The following is a 19707-nucleotide window of genomic DNA, read 5'->3' as shown; positions in this document are numbered from 1 at the left end:
TTTTTTACAGAAAATATAAAATATAACGACAAACAATGAAATGCAACAAAATAACCCATAATAACTGTAACACCCCCCAGACCGTATCAACGCATGTATCACATCCCCCCCACCCCCCCAACCCCAATGAACAACAAGAGAACTTAAAAATAAATTTAAATGAAATAAACAAACATAGTCATCGTCTCCCCTTTCTCTCTCTCTCTCTCTCTCTCTCTCTCTCTCTCTCTCTCTCTCTCTCTCTCTCTCTCTCTCTCTTCTCCCCCCCCCCCCCCCCCCCCCCCCCCCCCCCGCCCGGGTTGCTGCTGCTGCTGTCCTCGTACCCTATCGTTGAGCCAGAAAGTCGAGAAAAGGTTGCCACCGCCTAAAGAACCCTTGTACCGATCCCCTCAGGGCGAATTTGACCTTCTCGAGCTTAATGAAACCCGCCATGTCATTGATCCAGGTCTCCACGCTTGGGGGCCTCGCATCCTTCGTAGCAAGATCCTTCGCCGGGCTACTAGGGACGCAAAGGCCAGCACACCGGCCTCTTTCGCCTCCTGCACTCCCGGCTCCACCCCAACCCCAAAAATCGCGAGTCCCCATCCTGGCTTGACCCTGGATCCCACCACCCTCGACACCGTCCTCGCCACCCCCTTCCAGAACTCCTCCAGTGCCGGGCATGCCCAGAACATATGGGCATGGTTCGCTGGACTCCCCGAGCACCTGACACACCTGTCTTCACCCCCAAAGAACCTACTCATCCTCGTCCCAGTCATGTGGGCCCGGTGCAGCACCTTGAATTGGATGAGGCTAAGCCGCGCACACGGGGAGGAAGAATTAACCCTCTCCAGGGCATCAGCCCATGTCCCGTCTTCGATCTGTTCCCCCAGTTCCCCTGCATGAATGATAGTTAACACCAGCACAGGCTATACAGCCAGAGAGTAATCTCTCTCGGCTTCGACAGCAGGTTGTTTTTGGTAGCTGCAGCCTTCTGGAACCAAGACCTCATTTCAAGTAGACCAGTTTGTTCGGCATTGCCAGTGTCAGTCAAAGGGTCCATCGACCTGGATATCTTTACCTTCGGCTCCTTCCAGGATTTTGCTGATACCATCTCCAGGATTTCATAAGTACATCTCCCAGATGACTGATGCTATCTTTGCCAGGGCGACCAATTGCAATCACTTTTCTAATGATAAGTCCAGTCAGAATGAGAGGGCCCTCAGATTTGCTGTGGTGGTTTGATTCCCACAAGCCCATGGAGTCATAGACTGTATACATGTGGCAATCAAGGCGCCTTCAGATCAGCCATCAGTCATCGATGACAGTTGTCTCTCTTCAAGAATAATGCCGACTCAGCATCGCAAGTTTCTTCCATGGATTTTGATGTGACTGAATAGACCAATTCTCAACCCACAGATCTTTGAATGCATGGGTCAGGATGTCCCACCAGGTGGTTGAATCTGGAGTGCAGGAATTTGCTACCTTTCCTTCTCTGTCGCTGCTGATCCCTCTCATTAAAACGTAACTCATAGCATCATGCACCTAATTAGACAAGCTGTCACCATTTTGAACAATCAGTTGCAAGCATCTCCCAGCCGTTACTGTCAATGCTTCAGGGAAACTTCAGTGATTTTGAAATGTTTATTTTTCTTCCTTGGAAGTCTGGCTATTTGAGAGTTGAGAAAAAAAATACCTGACCAGGGAGGGGGGGGATGCTTTTCAGTCATTCAAATAGTGTCCAGTCCATTGAAGTTGATTTTGCAGGAGATTTCCTTGAATGCTTGTGGAATTGACTTCAAGAAAGACACTAGCATTTGTGCCAAGTTATGGAAAGTGCTCGATGGATTCCAGAGTCTCTCCTTCAACATATATGTTAGGTGGAATATTTAGCTGACACGGTATCGGCCGATATGTGTGGGATAGCCTCGGGAGTATCAGCTGCCCCTGTGGATTCACGGTTGAGAGGTCGTTGAAAATGCTCATTGACGAATAGTATTGTCATCCTTAAGAGGAGAAATCCAATTTGTGAGCAAAGAAGATTTTGTTCATTTGACCTTGATCTGTTGATAGCCTTCGTGGTTTCACAAAAACTTTGTATAGAACATAGAACAGTACAGCACAGAACAGGCCCTTCGGCCCTCGATGTTGTGCCGAGCAATGATCACCCTATTGTTGGATCACTTGGGCTTTCTCTTCCGACCTTTATCTTCTGGGTTTGTCTTTGGGTGACAGCCTTGAGCTTTGAGTACTGCCTCCTTGACTTGCGACTTTGGGTTGCTCTGCCATGCAATGCAGGCTGCATGTTTTTGTTCTAAGAAGTCACATATTTCAGCATTGCTTTCAGCGAACCAATCCTGGTGACATCAGTGATCAAACTCAAAAGTCTGAGCACTTGGAATCCTTTTGTTTGATCTGGCTGCTCATGGACTTTTGGATCTTGCAATATCATGGATGTTCATCAGCGTCAAACTAGTCATAACCTGTCTAGTGGTTATCAGTATACCACGTGAATTGAGTGGCACTTAGATCTTTGACCAAAACAATGACATAATACAAGTGATGTCAGTGCTTCATTTCGAATGCCTCTGTGTAGTTTTGTATTTGTCAATCTGGCAGAAGAAAGTGTTTATTATAATGAGACCAGACTGAGCGCACTTTGTCAGCAGAAGGACACCATTTGCATTGGTTTTTCCTGCCCTGTTTTTCCCATGGTTCCTCTTCAGAAATCTGAGTCATGGCCAAAAAGGGATTTCAGCCCCCCAGAGTTTATCTTATTTTGGGATGTCAGCAAGGACCTCGAGGTCAGAATAGCATTTTACTTTACAGCTCCAGGGTCAGGGCATAAGCGCTGATGACAGTGACATATTGGTTACAGCTGAGCTGTAGCTGAAATGTCATGAACCTCTAATTTATGCAATTGTGAAGTTCTGGCAGTTCCAGAAGACAAAACCAACTCCATGAGCATGAGAGTTGCTGTCAGCCTTTCCTTTCCTGGTCCAATGTATGAGGGTTTAAACTGAGCTTGAAACTTTATCTAGAAAGAAGGATCTCCAATTTGTCCCTCACCAGGAAATCTGGGTCATGGAGTAGAACTTACCTGGCTTGAAAAGGTAAAAGGAGCTGAGAATAACTTTGGACTAATTCTGAATTAATAGTGTGTCTTTAAGGGACAGAGTAATGTATAACTGTGAAGGGAGAGTTTTGGTTGTTTTAAGTGTTCAACGGTTGATCTTTTCTGTAATTTAGATAATACTTTGCCTATTGAAATAGTGTTTTAATTCGTTACTGTCAAAGAGCATGCAATCTTGTCAAGTGACCCTTTCAATAATTATTGAGTGGACTTGCTGCAAGTTAGGACACAGGCAGCAGAGTTTGGGATGACCTCGGTTTATAAAGGATGAAATATGGGAAAGGAGGCAGGAATTATTGGAATAAACAGACCTAGAAATAATAAAGCCATGGATGAGGATTTCAAGAACAGATGAGCTGAGGCAGAGGGAAAATCATGCTGAGGAGATGCAATAGGCCGACTTAGTGATATGAATACATGGTCGGAAGTTCATTTCGGGATCAAAAATGGCACCAGGGCTACAACCTGTAAGGTTCAGTTTCAGACATGCTAGAGAGGGGGCTGGGCCGAATTTCATGGCGAGCGCCAGATAATGGCTACGGTCCTCACAATAGTCATAAAATTTCTGCTCATCCAGTACTGGAAATTGGACATGGAATCTTGACAATTTAGGGACAATGAAAGTGTTGAGAGCAGAGGTGATCCAGTAGAGCTTGGTGTCAGCAGCATATGTGCAGAAGCAGATGCTGCCTTTTCACATGGTGATATAAGAAGATGAGATATAAGAGTAGGAGAAGGCCATAGCATCTCTTGAGCCTATTTCACCATTCAAAATGATTATTTAGTGTCACCGAGGAACAGCATGTAGATTGGAAGAAATATGATTTAAACTAAGTAAAATTGGAAGCAAAAACAAAATTCAGCAGATGCTGCAAATCTGAAATAAAAACAGAAAATGCTGCAAGTCCTTGAGAGATCTGGCGCATCTGTTGAAAGAGAAACAGTTAACATTTCATTAGAAATGGGGTGGATTGATTGTACTTCATTGCAGTACATTGCTTACTGAGCTTTTGTTCCTTTTGCAGATATTTCGGCTTGAGGACTCCTGTTGTCTTTATACGCTACAGGGTCACACAGGAGGGATCACAGCAGTTTATATAGACCAGGTACTGTCATTTGTAACCAAATTACTTTGCTGAAGTCAGCAGTAACATTAAAGATCCATATAGTGTCAAGTATCAATTCAGATTACATTGTATAAAGTTGATTACTGATATGATAGGATTGCCAACCCTATACTGTTTGTACAGACACATTTCTGACATTTTTGCAAATATCTTTATGGCAGAGAAATGAATTCAGAAATTGATAAATCAATAGAATTTCCTTGCCTAATCTTCTTGAATCTTGTCACTGAGTCAGAAAACCTGGGTTCAATACTAAACAATCTAAGCTACCATATCAGTGTTGAGGGAATTCACCAATGTCCAATGTGTCACTTTACAAAGAGATGTTAAATCAAGGAACCATCTGATCTCATTGTTGATGTAAAAGATCCCATAGCATGATTCAGAGAAGCGATCTCCTTGTATCCTGGCAAATATTACTCAAGCTTGTTTTGTGCAAACTGGCTCTTATGTTTGCCAAAACAAGCAGGGTTCCTGCTGGAATTCTTAACGCTTGAAAAGGTCAAATTTGAACTGAGGGAAGGATGGAGGGGTTCTACAATTCATGGGCGTTATTCATTATGCACTTTCAAGAATTGGATCACATCGAACATTAGGGGGGTTGGGGGCTGGGAGGGTTGGGGGGGGGGGGGGGGACTGTATGTGTTAACGGTGACTATGGGTGATTCCTAATTCCTTTTTGTCATTTGTTTATGTTAACATGCGGTTCAATGTCTGGGGTTTGGTGGGAGGATGGCATCGTTGTTATTGATATGGGGATTGACATTACATTCGTTACTGATTATTGCTTATTGTAAATTTGGGAGAAAATGTGAAAAGGGAGGAGAATAAAAAAATATATTTTTTAAATGTTTGCCGAAACAATAATGACTGCACTTCAAAAATAACTATTCGGTTGAAAGTAATGTACATCCTGGGGAAGTAATAAATCGTATTTAAAAGCAAGTTCTTCCTTTCGGTGTGTACATACTTTTACTTGGGGAACAGCATATGCAAGTTGCAAAATGAAAAATGTATTAAAATACAGATGAGGTAGGGATGTCTGAAGCGCCATTTTAAAAAGCCTCATGCTCCTGCTAGGTTATGCTCCTGAGTCCTTTCTAAGTACATTCATGAACTGGAATCCAGGTGAAAAATAAGAGGCCTAGTATTGACTCTCCTCTTATCAGTCAAATTCTGATGTACCATACCGGCACAAAATGATTGAACTTTGCTCAGTGCCTGAAATTATCAGTGAGTTACAGGGTGGAGGAGAAAAAAAACAAAGACTTGAATATATGTCTCCGATTATAATTGCAAGAAACATATCCATGCCGTTCACATTTAGTGAATTTCTTTGAAGTGGTCCTACGCAGGCAAATGCACCAAAGTATTTTGCACAAAATAAGACTTTTTAAATTATAAATTTAGAGTACCCAATGCTTTTTTTCCCCCAATTAAGGGGCAATTTAGTATGGCTAATCCAACTACCCTGCACATCTTTTTAGGTTGTGGGGGTGAGACCCACGCGGACATGTGGAGAATGTGCAAACTCCACACAGATAGAGACCCAATGCTGGGATCGAACCCAGGTCCTCCGCACTGTGAGGCAGCAGTGCTAACCACTGCGTCACCATGCTGCTCCTCCGCCCCCCTCCGCACAAAATAAGACTTGACAGACAACAATGAGAGATGGTTAATTAATCTTTTTCTGATGGCATTGTTTGTGAAAAAGATATTATCCAGGACAGCTCGCTAATTTAGTGACTTGATATTTTTAAGATTCACCAGAACAGCCAGAAAGATACAGCAGCTCTAATTCAGTACTGCAATGGAGTCTCAGATTATCTGTTTTGTAGATTGTTTGAGAAAAATGCACCATCAATAGCCTGCTCCTGTTGCGTTCAGGAGCACATCAACAACTACCAGCGGGTTTAATACTATATGACTCCAGGGACCAACTCGGGATCAAAACAGGAATGATATTAACCTACCTTCATAAGATGGTTGCCAATGTTTACAAATTATAAAAGTTTAATGTATTCACATATTGTTTATTTTTTTTCTGGCCAGTTGTCAACATTTATTAAAACTAGTGACAACTGATCACTTTTGTGCCATCTTATGAGAGTTAGTCATCATATTCCTCCTCTTTTCTTTCCTTTTGCCTCATCAGTCATGGATTCATGTCTGGTATTCTGTGAATGAAGCATGAGCATTGACACTGCTTTAATACTTATCTTCAACTCCCAACGAACTGGTATACCTCTTCTGATATACCTCGCATACCTCTTCATTCACCTGAGGAGGGAGCAGTGCTCCGAAAGCTAATGTTTGAAACAAACCTGTTGTACTTTAACCTGGTGTTGTAAGACTTCTTACTGTGCTTACCCCAGTCCAATGCCGGCATCTCCACATCATGCCCAAAGAACTGATTTAAGTACAAGAAGATCAGAATGACGTAATCGGTGCCTCCGTGATCACGACAGAAAAACAGTCAGCTTTATCAACTTAACAGTTGCTGCATAATACATGAAATTTCTTCTTTCTCCCTTAGACAATGGGGCTAGCCAGTGGTGGGCAAGATGGAGCTATTTGCCTCTGGGATGTATTAACTGGAAGCCGAGTGAGTCACATGCATGGCCATCGTGGTGATGTTGTTTCTCTTATCTGCACCTCGAGCTGTGTGATCAGTGGTGGCCTGGATGACATGATCTGTATATGGGATCGCAGCTCTGGGATCAAACTCTATTCCATTCAACAGGTAGGTGCAGAAGCTTTTGTTCCCTCTTCTGGCCTTTTTTGTGTTGATTGGAAAGCCATTAGCCCCACTAGATGTTTTAGCTCATAAGAAACCTAAATTAAAGAGACAAAGCCTATTCAGCAAGCAAAGATACAGAAGTGTAACAGTCTGGTCCAAGACTACCAACCCAAAGATGGAGTTGAAATTTCACCATGGCAAGTTGTGAACAGGATTCAACAAATCAAAAGAAACTATCATAAAGGTGACAGGTTGTCATAAAAACTCTGATTTACTGGGTTGCTTGTCACCTCTGCCAGTTCTAACCTACACGTAGCTTCAGTCCCTCTCATGCCATTGACAGTTAATGATTATGGGCAATTAATGCAGCATTCTCAATTCTGTCTATATCCTGGCAAAAAGATGGATGAGGATTTCAGCAGCACATAAACTGAGGCAAAGATGGAGATGGACAATGTTATGGAAGTGAAAAACAGTCTTGGTGATGAAGAGGACATTGGGTTGAAAGCTCAGATTAGGGTCACATGGGTTGCCACGGTTGCAGCAATCCAGTTCAGTCTCAGACAGTGGCTAGGGAGAGGGATGGAGTCAGTGACTATGGAACAGAGATTGTGGCAGGGACCAATTTCTTAGCAGACCTCGTAGTGTTGCTCAGTGAATTAGATGGTAACTACGGGGCAGCACGGTAGCACAAGTGGATAGCACTGTGGCCTCGCAGCGCCAGGATCCCAGGTTCAATTCTCCGCTGGATCACTGTCTGTGCGGAGTCTGCACGTTCTCCCCGTGTCTGTGTGAGTTTCCTCCCACAGTCCAAAGACGTGCGGGTCAGGTGGATTGGCCGTGCTAAATTGCCCCTTAATGACCAAAAAGGTTAGATGGGGTTATTGGGTTAGGGGGATAGGGGGAAGTGAGGGCTTAAGTGGGTCGGTGCAGACTCGATTTGCCGAATGGCCTCCTTCTGCACTGTATGTTCTATGTAGACTTAAAATATGGGGCAGGATTCTCCATCGACGGGATCCTCCATTTTACTAGCAGCCCACTCACGCCCGCGGATTTCCTGACCCCATGGGGTGCCCACAATGGGAAACACCATTGGCTGGCTGCCAGGATGGAGAATCCCACTGCTGGCAGGGAGGGCGCCGCTCCAGAAAACGGGTGCGGCAGGATGGAGAAACCCGCCCCAGATATCTGAAGTGTGACCTAAGTAAAAGTGACAGGAACCAAATGACAATTACAAGAAATGCAGATAGAACAAGACTAAATATAAATTACACGTGTGTGTGTATATGTACTTATTTTTTGCTAAAGGAAATCTTTGAAAGTATTTTCCTTTTTCCTAAACTAGTTTCACACCATCCAGAGCTAAGATGATGCATCGTCTTCTCTCAAATGTAGATCAGTGTCGTTATCACCGGAGCATGATGGAATACTCTCCCCTTGCTTGGATCAGTGCAGCTCCAAAAACACTCGAACAGCTTAACATCGTTCTGGACAAAGCAGCCTGATTGGCATGCCTCCCATAAATATTCTCTTCCTCCACTGACGCACAATAACAACAGTGTGTACCATCTTGAAAATGCACTACAGGCACTCATGAAGTTCTTAGACAGCATCTTCCAAACCCACGACCACTACCGTCTAGAAGGACGGCCAATAAAAAGCCTGCGCACACCACCATCTGGATGTTACCCTCCAAGTCACACACCATTCTGACTTGGGAATATATCACCATTCCTTCAGTGATACTGGGGCAAAACCCTAGAACTCCCTCCCTAACCACACTGTGCTTGAACCTACATCACATGGACTGCAGCGGTTCAAGAAGGTGGTTCATCACCACCTTCTCGGGGGCAACTAGGGATGGTCAATGAATGCTGGCTTAGCAGGCGAAGCCCACATACCTTGAATACATTTTTTTAAATACCCAAATTATGCAGCTCGAATCTTGATTTGCAGTCGGTGCACATTTGCAACCGCCAATGGCATGATTCGAGGCAGCACGATGGCGCAGTGGCTAGCACTGCTGCCTCACTGTGCCGAGGACCCGGGTCACTATCCATATGGAGTTTGCACATTCTCCCTATGTCTGCGTGTGTCTCACCCCCACAACCCAAAAAGATGTATAGGGTAGGTGGATTGGCCACGCTAAATTGCCCCTTTATTGCGGAAAAAAGGAATTGAGTACTCTAAATTAAAAAGAACAATGGCATGACACGACTATCAGAAATCACACGACCTACAGAGAGCACATTGAGCTCATAAAGGCTGGCAGTGAGCTGGTGACCAACTTAAAATTTCTTGCACCTGTGCAAGATGTCAGTACAAATATATTAATACTGTGTTGCCCGTGAGTTAACAGAACAGCTGATTGAAGTACTTTCCTCCAGGTGCACCCCATGTCATACATGTGCCCTGAGCTCCAGGACAGCTGCAATGTCAGGTGCTGTACAATAAAGCCCCAGATTCTGCTTCCGCTAACATTTACATTTTTAAAAAACAATTGTTATGAATTTTATGCTCATCAAGGTGACAGACGAGAAAGATTCACAATTCACAAAAAGAGAATGAATGACAGCCAGACAGCCTAAGAAACCAGGCAGATAATGTAGGATTCCCCTGGGCTCCAGTTCACAAATCGGATTTTCAGTTTGGAAGCTGCTGAGGGCACCGATTCCTCGGAGGAGTGCAGTCAGAGCCATATTTGTGGCACTACAAACGGCTCAGCTGTGCAAAAGGGGAGGATGAAGAAAGGGAGAGCAAAAGTGATGGGGAATTCATTAGTTAGGAGAACAGACCGGTGTTTCTGTGTCTGTAGATATGACTTCAGAATAGCATATTGGCTCCCTGGTGCCAGGGTCAAGCATGTCACAGAGATGCTGCAGGACACTCTACTGGGGAGGGGTAAACAGCCGGAGGTCATGGTTTTCTGCAGCTGAATAATGGATTACCTGCAAAAATTAAATGGTTCAGGCACAGTCAAAGCATATTCCCTCAAAGGGGCATGGTAGGGCAAAGGCATCCAGAGCTCCTGAATGAAAAAGGAGACAGAAATTAAGATAAAGAATAAAAAGTGTGCTTATCGGTGTCAGGTGGAAAATAATATTTATTAGTGTCACATGTAGGTTTATATCAACACTGCAATGAAATTACTGTGAAAATTCCCTAGTCGCCACATTCCGGCGCCTGTTCAGGTACACGAAGGGAGAATTCAGAATGTCCAATTTTCCTAACAAGCACTTCTTTCGGGACTTGTGGGACGAAACTGGAGTAGCCGGAGGAAACCCACTCAGACACGGGGAGAACGTACAGACTCCGCACAGACAGTGACCCAAGCCGGGAATCGAACCCATGCGCTGTGAAACAACAGTGCTAACCACTGTGCTACCGTGCCTCCCATACAATTGCGAGCCAAGGGGAATACAGTAGGTTCAGAGGGAGGTGGGGGAAAAAATTAGAGAAGCAAAGAAAGGTTATGAGAAAAGACTGTCAGCCAGCATAAAGGGGAATTCAAAAGTCTCTCCCAACATATAAAAATAAAATGGTGGTGAAATGAAATGAAATCGCTTATTGTCACGAGTAGGCTTCAATGAAGTTACTGTGAAAAGCCACATTCTGGCGTCTCTCCGGGGAGGCTGGTACGGGAATCGAACCGTGCTGCTGGCCTGCTTGGTGTGCTTTAAAAGCCAGCGATTTAGCTGAGTGAGCTAAACCAGCCCCTCCCAAAAGGAGGAGTGGTACTGATTAGGGACCTGAAAGTGAATTTGCACATGAAGGCAGGGGCCATGCTGAGGTATGAAATTAATATTTTGCATCTGTCTTTACCAGGTGGTAGATGCTATCCAGGCCATGGTGACTGAGGAAGAAACTGTCACTAGAAAGGTTCAAAATTGATAAGGAGGAAGTGTTAAGATAGACAGCTAGTACTTCAAAGTTAACAAGGACCCAACGGGACCCAATGAGTTGCATTCAATTATATTAAAGGAAGTGGAAATTGCAGGGGCACTGGCCAGAACATTTCAGTCTTTCCTAGACTCTGGAGAGGTGCCAGAGCACTGGAGAATTGCAGACATAGAACATAGAACATTACAGCCCTTGTTCAAAAAAGGTTATAAGGATAAGCCCAGCAGTTACAGAGCAGTCAGTTTAACTTCAGTGGTGGGAAACTTCTAGAAACAATTATTCAAGATAGAATTAGTAGTCACATGGAAATTGTGGGTTGGTTAGGAGGAGCCAGCAATGAATTCTAAAAGGGAAATTGTGTTTAATTAACTTGCTGAAGTTCTTTGAAGAGGTAACAAAAGGTTCCATAAGGGTAATAATGTTGATGTGGTGTACATGGACTTTCAAAAAGCATGCAATAGAATGTCACGCAACAGAAGTGTGAGAAAGTTACAACTCGTGGAATAAATGGGACAGTAGTAAGCTGAATACAAAGTTGGCCCAGTAATAGGAAACCAAGTAATGTCGATGGATATTTTTCCAGCTGGTGAAAGTTATAGTGGATTTCAGTAGGGGATCGTATTGGGACCCTTTTCCCAATATATATTAATGATTTCATCTTGATATGCAGGAACAATTTCAAAGTTTACGGATGACCCAAAACTTAGAAACATTGTCAATTTAAGGAAGACCATGTAGAACTTCAAAAGAACATAGACAAGTTGGACTGGACAGATGGGTGGAAGATGAAGTTCAATATGGACAAGTGTGAGGTGATGCATTTTGGAAGGAAGAACATGGACAGACAGTATTAAATAAAGGGTGCAATTTTTAAGGGGATGCAGGAGCAGAGGGCTGTGAATATATATCTGCATAGATCATTGAAGTTGGCAGGACAGGTGGAGAGAGAAGTTAATACAGCATCCAGTGTCCTGGGCTTTATTCAGAGGGGTATAGAGTACAAGAGCAAGAAGGTTATGCTGAACTTATACAATACATTAGATAGACCTTAGCTGGAGTATTGTGTACAGTTTTAAGTGCCACACTGTTGGGGGAGATGTGAACGCAATGGAGAAAGTTCAGGGGAGGCTTACTGGTGTGGTTCTGGGGATGAGACATTTTTTGTGAGGATGGATTGGAGAGCTTGAGACTATTCTCCCTGGTGAGAAGAAGGCTAAGAGGAGGTCTGATGGAGATGTACAAAATCAGTGGGCTGAACAGGGTAAATGGGGAGAAACTGTTCCCGCTCATAAAATGATCGCGAACGAGAGGACACAGATTTAAAGTGATTTGCAAAACAACCAAATATGACATGAGAAATAGCTTTCTCACACAGTAAGTGGTTCGGATTTGGACTGCACTGCCTGAAAGTGGTGGTGGAGGGAGACTCAGCCGAGGTATTCAAGAGGGCATTGAACAATTATTTGAATAGAAACAGTATGCGAGGCTGCGGGGATAAGGCAGGAGAATGGCACTAAGTCATAATGCTCATTTGGAGAGTTGGTGCAGGCACAATGGGCCAAATGGACTACTTCTGCATTATAACAATTCTGTGAATTCAGGCACCAGTGTCGCTGTCCATTTAAGTAGAACACGAAGATTCAGAGTAAATATTTCTGTATTGTACTCATGACCTGCATCAACCCAAATCAGTGACCGTTTTCCAATTTGCGCACTGGCATCTTCCCTAAGTGAGGCTGTCTAGAATAGAATCATAGAATCCCTACAGTGGAGAAGGAGACCATTCGGCCCATCGGATCTACACCAAACACTCCCACGACCTATCCGTGTAACCCCCACCTAACCTGCGTATCCTTTTTTTAAAAAATATTTCATTGAGGCATTTATAATTTTAACATTTTAAACATCAGAGAAAACCAATACACGCAAAAAACCCACAATAACATACCCAACCCCCCTCCAAGCCCTAAACCCTAATTATCCATACATTAGATTCCTTGCTCTTATTCATCTCTTCATGCCCCCACCCCCTCCCCGACAGTCAGTTCTCCTTGAAGAAGGCGATGAACGGTTGCCACCGCCAAGCGATCCCCTGTACTGAACCCCTTAAGGCAAATTTAATTTTCTCTAGCCTAAGAACCCCTGTCATGTCACTGACCCAAACCCCTGACTTTGGGGGCTCCGAGTCCTTCCAGCCCAGCAAAATCCGTCTCCAGGCCACGACGGAGGGAAAGGCCAAAGCACCCCCCCCACCCCCCTTCCCCCGGACTCCCGGATCTTCCAACACTCCAAATATTGCCACCTCTGGACTCGGGGTCACCCTCCCTTCCAGGACCTCTGTCATGACATCTGAAAATCCCTGTCAAAATCCCCTCAGCCTCGGACACGCCCAAAACATATGTACATGGTTTGCAGGACTTCCCCTACACCCGTCTTCCACCTCCATGAAAACCTACTCATCTGGGCTAGTCATATGAGCCCTGTGGACCACCTTGAACTGGAACAGGCTAAGCCTGGCACATGACGAGGATGCATTGACTCTCCCCAGGGCCGCCTCCAATAACCCTACATCCAACTCCCCTCCCAGCTCATCCTCCCACTTCCTCTTCACCTCTCCAATTGGAACCCCTTCCCACTCCATCAGTTCCTTGTATATTTCCAAGACCCTCCCCTCCCCAACCCTGTTTTTGACATCACCTTAACCTGTAGTCCCATTAGTGGGAGGCGAGGGAAGCTTGGGACCTGCCTCCGAGCAAAATCCTATACCTGCAGGTACCGGAACCTATTCCCACCCGGTAACTCAAACTCCTCCTCTAGCTCCTCCAGGCTCGGGAAACCCTCCTCAATGAAGAGATTCTCAAATCTCTCAATCCCTGCCCGCTGCCACCCCCTGAAGCCCCCCCCCCGGAGCGAACCGGTGATTATCACAGATCGGTGACCACACAGACGCCCCCTCCAGTCTCATTTGCTGCATCCATTACCCCCACAGTCCCAGGGCTGCCACTACCACTGGTCTTATGGAGTACCTAGCCGGCGAGAATGGAAGAGGTGCCATTAACAAAGCCTTCGGACTCGTGCCCTTACAAGATGCTCCCACACCGACCCCTCCCCCACTCTCCATTTAACCTGCGTATTGGTAAACACTAAGGGGCAATATAGCATAGTCCATTCATCTACCCTGCACACCTTTGGACTGTGGGAGGAAACTGGAGCACCTGGAGGAAACCCACACAGACACGGGGAGAACGTGCAAACTCCACAAGGTTGGAATTGAACTCAGGTCACTGGAGCTGTGAGGCAGCAGTGCTAGCCACTGTGCTGCAGTGCCTCCCTGCCTGTGCAGGGCAGTTTTGTTTTCTGGTTCTATATCTACTTGGAATTGAACTGAGATTGCCAAAATTATTTCACATTACAACCTGTACAGTGAGCAGAGAGAGTCACATCATGTCACTCTGGACTAGCTTTGAACTTGTTTACCAGGATGAAAGGCTATTGTCCAATTTCACAGTCTTATAAAAATAAATGATTTATGATAAATTAATCCCACTGAAATGGGAGGCCCGTTTTGAGAAGGTTTTGAATTCAGTGGAATACTAGGGGGGAAAAACTTGATTCATTAAAAATGTCTCTAGTGGATTTTCCAAGCCTTTTTTCTCATTACCGTCTTTATTTCTTTTTGCAGGACATGGGTTGCGGAGCAAGCCTAGGGGTGATATCTGACAACCTTCTAGTGACTGGGGGTCAAGGCTGTGTCAGCCTCTGGGACATTGGCTACGGGGACTTACTTCAGACTGTCTACCTGGGCAAAAGTAATGAATTGCAGCTTGTTCGACAATTGCTGGTCCTGGACAATGCCGCCATCGTGTGTGACTTTGGCAGTGAGCTTAGCCTCGTTTACTTCCCATCAGTGCTCGAGAAGTTGGATTGAAAGAGTGGGAGGGAGGCTTATGCTAACAAGTCTCTTCCTCAAATAAGAAGAATTGAAGTAAAATTGCCATCCTGAATTTTTATATTACTAGGGATGTGATACTTTGGATGGTTAGAAGCTCAAGTGAATGGGGGGAAATTGCTCAGGATTTTAGGGATTGATCTATTGCAATGTCAGTGAGACGAAACAAAGCTAAATTATAATTTTATAATTTATATAACACAGCTTTGGAACTGTGCACTGAATGGTGCAGGTACCATCTTCCCTAAAGCATTATGTTGACTTATCAAGCAGGTCAAAGGTTAGTAATCAAGCCTGATTTTATTCAGTTTTGCAACATTGCTTCAAGTGAAATAGAGGTAAACTGTGATGCAAAGAAGATAGTGCAGAGGTATTTTTTTAAATTAACAGATTAATTTTTTTTGTAATGAGTTGATTTTTTTAAAGTACATTTTAAAAAAAAAAACAAGTTTAAAGAAGAATAGTACTGTGCAAGAGAGATTAAAATGTAGCTAGTCTTGCAGGTGAACAATCTATCTAGGTGAAAAGGAAAGTAAGGATAGGGCAGGAAATGCAAATTAAAAAGAGAAAATCTTGAAAAATCATAGGTTTGTCATATTGGTGAAGAAAAAAAGAAAAATGCTTTTTAAAATTCCATCAAAATTGGCTGTCATTTTGATTGGTGCTTTTTTTCTCAAAAGAGAAAATGGAATGTGTTAAAGAAACCTTATTCAGAGCCCAAAGCTTCTGATAATGAGCTACTTGTGAAAAATTAATCAGCTGTAGCTGAAAGATAACATCTTTACAGGTGCTGATGACCTGTATGTATTCAAAATATTCTCCTCTACCATACTATGTATAGTGGAATGCTGTTTATGTTAACCATGCTGCTCAGCAATCACAGGAGTTTATAACTGCTGATTAATTAACTGCTCTGACTTCCATCACCTTTGTAGTACACAGTTTCTCCTTACCGCTGCACCTCTCAGCCTCTCTTCGCCCCTAATACTTCTCCGCTTCTGTTTCTCAGCCTGTCCTCACCCTGCACTTCTCAACTGCTCCTCACCCCTTCCCTTCTCAGCCTTTTCTCACCCCTTTCCTTCTCAGCCTTCTCTCACCCCTGCCCCTCTCAACCTCCCTCCATCTCTTCACCCCTACCCCTCTCAACCTCCCTCCATCTCTTCACCCCTGCCCCTCAGCCTTCCCTCACCCTGGGTTTCTAAGCTTTTCCTATGCTATTTCTCTGTACCCCCCAGTTTCTTTTCATCCCTGTGCTGATCAACTCTTCAAGTTAGTGCTACAAACAAATGTTATAATGTTTATTTTGTTCAGTTCATTATTTTTCCCATAAATTAGGGTTGAATGAAGTATTGCTCAGCCATTTAAATAGCTGAGTCATGCAGTGTGCAAGGCATAAACTGCAAGGTTCCACTGCCTACACAGAGCCTGGTTTGATGCAAACATGGTCAAGAAAAGTATGCGGCATTGTAGCCCCACATCTATGTTCATGCTCATGTTTAACATTCAGGAAATGAGCCTCATGATTTACGCCATTTTGTGTCAACCTTCGTATACTTCGCAGCTAAGACCAAATAGGCGGCCCATTAATATTATCACCTATTTACATGTTAAATATTAAAACCAAGGCAATTGCCTTTCAATAGTTATAACTTTGTAAAATCTTCACTGCAAACGACCAAAACTGATAGAATCAGAATTTGGCAATACAGGTAGGAGCCTATTCAGTCTCTCCTACGTGTCAGCTTTCTGATAGAACTATGCACTTATGCCCATTCCCTCTTCTTTTTATTTTACTTTCAATTGTTTATCATCTATCTTTTTTTTAAAACTTATTGTAGATTCTAAATCCCCCACTTTTTCTGGGTGGGGTTTGGGTGGGTTGCATTCCATCTTGTGAATATGAAAAAAAATCCTAACCTGTCTCTTGGTTTGTTTGATGATGATAAATCTATGTGCCCTAGTTGATGATTCCATTAACCAATGCAAATAGTTATTCCCTCCTCCCAGTCAGATCTTCCCTAAATTTGCTCTATTCTAGTGATTGTGATATAATCACAATAATTTTAACGGTTTTTAAATTTTCAAATGGTGTGTTTCTTTGGAAAACTATCACTGATAGTTATTACAGAGAACGATCACTGTAAAAGGATTCCACTCTACCTGAATTGCCAGTTATTTAATTAAGGAAATTTCTAATGGTCACTCAAGTTCAATACAGAGAGGATTGATATGCATTTTATTTTTGCTGCCATATATAAAGTTGATGGGTATGTGCTATAGATTAATCTCGCTTTATTGAGATTTCAACATGTATTGTCTTCGAATGCAATGTATTAGATCAGTGTTTGAAAACACAAATGTTCTAATTATGCAGCTGAAGATGATCAGACTCAGCTGGGAATACTACTTAAAATGGAAGGTATGTGCTGACTGATTGTCCCCTTTCAGCCTCCCCTCTCCCAGTCACCAGTTTCTCCGATGCTGCAAACAGTTCAGAAAAACTGAAGTCAGCCAAAACTGTGACAAATCCTAAATTGATCTGTCTGTCCTCAGTCTTTCCTGTCTAATTGTAGAAAGAGTTCAGTCCCATCATTACTTCACTTTGTTGCACATTTAATTTCTTTGGGCAACTGTTTTATTTAATGGTTAACTTGCAAGTGTGTAAAGAAAACTGCTAAATTAGTTGAAAGGATAGTGGTTAAATTCTGTCCTGATGAGAACTTGAACAACATTCTTTTGTCATGTACTGAAATGAAATGAAAATTATTGTCACAAGTAAGCTTCAATGAAGTTACTGTGAAAAGCCCCTAGTCGCCACATTCCGGCGCCTGTTCGGGGAGGCTGGTATGGGAATTGAACCGTGCTGCTGGCCTGCCCTGGTCTGCTTTCAAAGCCAGCGATTTAGCCGTGTGCTAAACCAGCCCCAATGTGAGTACCCCAGTACCCCAATGGTACTGTGAGCTTAATTTAAAATAAATCTATTTATTGCGCATGTTTTTTTGAAGGATATACTGTGATACAGGGTGTTGTATGGTTAAATTAATGTCACCTATTTATGGGGCGTAACTATAAAAGGTGATGAAATGAAAATGGCTTATTGTCACAAGTAGGCTTCAATGAAGTTACTGTGAAACGCCCCTAGTCGCCACATTCCGGCGCCTGTTCGGGGAGGCTGGTACGGGAATTGAACCGTGCTGCTGGCCTGCCTTGGTCTGCTTTAAAAGCCAGTGATTTAGCCCAGTGTGCTAAACCAGCCCCTTACTTGATGCTCATTACTGGAAATTTGGCAGCAAGTACACTACTGATTTGATGTTGGTCATTGTCTTTTTCAGGGGGTGAGGGGACAAATATCCCTTTCCCCCCACAGTTGGCCTGGGTTGCTACAGCCACCTGTGACCATGAGGTGGAGGGGGTCTACTCCCAGCTGGCCACTAGGACATCTTGCTCTCCAATTATTCCTATCTGACTGACTATCTGGTCTTATTAATAAGGGGATCAGGGGTTATGGGGAGAAGGCAGGAGAATGGGGATGAGAAAATATCAGCCATGATTGATGGAGCAGACACGATGGGCCGAGTGGCCTAATTCTGCTCCTATGTCTAATGGTCTTATGGACTGACTCTTGTGCTTCTTCTTATCCTTCATCACTTCTTTTCCCCTCCTCTTTTGCAGTCTCCCCTCTGTTTGCCCTCCTGTGTTTGTGCCTTTCTCTTTATATATTTCATAATTAGTTATTTATTTCTCTCACCTCTTTCTGTCTTGTCTTCTCTCTGCCCCTTTGTCTCCAGCTATATCTCCCATTTCTCCTTTCTCTGGTATGTCTCTCTGTATCTTCCTGTTTCTCTCCCAATGATATATCTCATTCCACCTTTCCTTCCCTTTCTACTTTGGCCCTCCAGGCTCTGCTTTGAACCTCACCACAGCAGTGCTGGTGAGATCAGGAACTCAGAGCCAAATTGGAATATTAAATCTGTGACCCCAAAATATTGCTGCATTGAGCACGTGCTTTTTCTAAATACAGATACTTTTTATTCCGAACAGATTGTTTAATATTTAAAAACAAAATAATTGTGTGTAGAATTTTTTAAACATGAAATGTGCTTGTTTATTGTAATTAAGTTCTGGCTAGATTCTGTGCACACTGCCAGTGTTTGAAAACTTGTCTGATAGGGATCTAAACAAGCTCTGGTCTCCCTTTGATTACTGATGAGATTTTTTTCAGGTTGCCGTCGTGATAGCTGTTTTGAACATAAATAAAATATCTCCCAACTTTTTTGTAATTTTTTAATAAGTGTTAGCGGCTATTAGAAAAACAAATAGAGAAATGTACAGAACCAAAGAACATTTCTTAATCTATCATTTTTTTCCAACAAGCTTTTAATAAAAAGAAATGCAAATATTGTTTTATTTTGTTTTAATACCAATATATGCTGTTACAATCTCAGAGCAGACCCTGAAACTTTGTTATGATCCTGGACGAAACTCTCAAATTTGATGAAATTTGAAATGACAGATACCGACTAAGAAAATTAAGTAATGAGATTCCATGGTTTTTAACAAACAGAAGAACCTCTAGTCCATAAAAGTCAGCAAGGCAAACAGTCAATATTATCGAGTAAAGCAAAGAGTTTAGTGAGAGCGGGGTAATGAAAAGCTGCGAGTTCAGCAAGAGTAGAGCCAGTGGGAATCTAGGAGTTCAGCGAGAGCGGGGCCAGTGGGAATCCCGGGCTGGAATTCTCCGTTTGGAAGACTGTACTCCCGCCAGAGCTGAATTACCACAAATTTGCGCTGGGAACGAGAATCACGCTATCAGGCTGCCATTTTGAGCAGGGGGTCTGATAAGTGGCTGCCCACCCCGCCACCCGCAATGCAATTCCAC

The 19707-nt window shown here is 43.4% G+C and overlaps 1 protein-coding gene across 2 annotated transcripts in view; it reads left to right on the top strand.

Annotated features, from left to right (window-relative positions):
* The window catches only part of LOC119972331 (SREBF chaperone), a 189663-nt gene extending 170434 nt beyond the window's left edge, over positions 1-19229 (top strand). For both annotated transcript variants that reach the window (XM_038808857.1, XM_038808858.1), the window contains 3 exons: positions 4138-4218; positions 6776-6982; positions 14562-19229. In XM_038808857.1, the coding sequence (XP_038664785.1) occupies positions 4138-4218; positions 6776-6982; positions 14562-14807 (534 nt within the window). In that variant the 3' untranslated portion in view covers positions 14808-19229. The remainder of the gene's footprint in view (positions 1-4137; positions 4219-6775; positions 6983-14561) is intronic.
* Positions 19230-19707: the final 478 nt, after the last annotated feature.

This window comes from Scyliorhinus canicula, chromosome 10 (assembly GCF_902713615.1).
Source record: "Scyliorhinus canicula chromosome 10, sScyCan1.1, whole genome shotgun sequence".
Taxonomy (NCBI): domain Eukaryota; kingdom Metazoa; phylum Chordata; class Chondrichthyes; order Carcharhiniformes; family Scyliorhinidae; genus Scyliorhinus; species Scyliorhinus canicula.
This window is presented reverse-complemented; position numbering and strand designations above follow the sequence as displayed.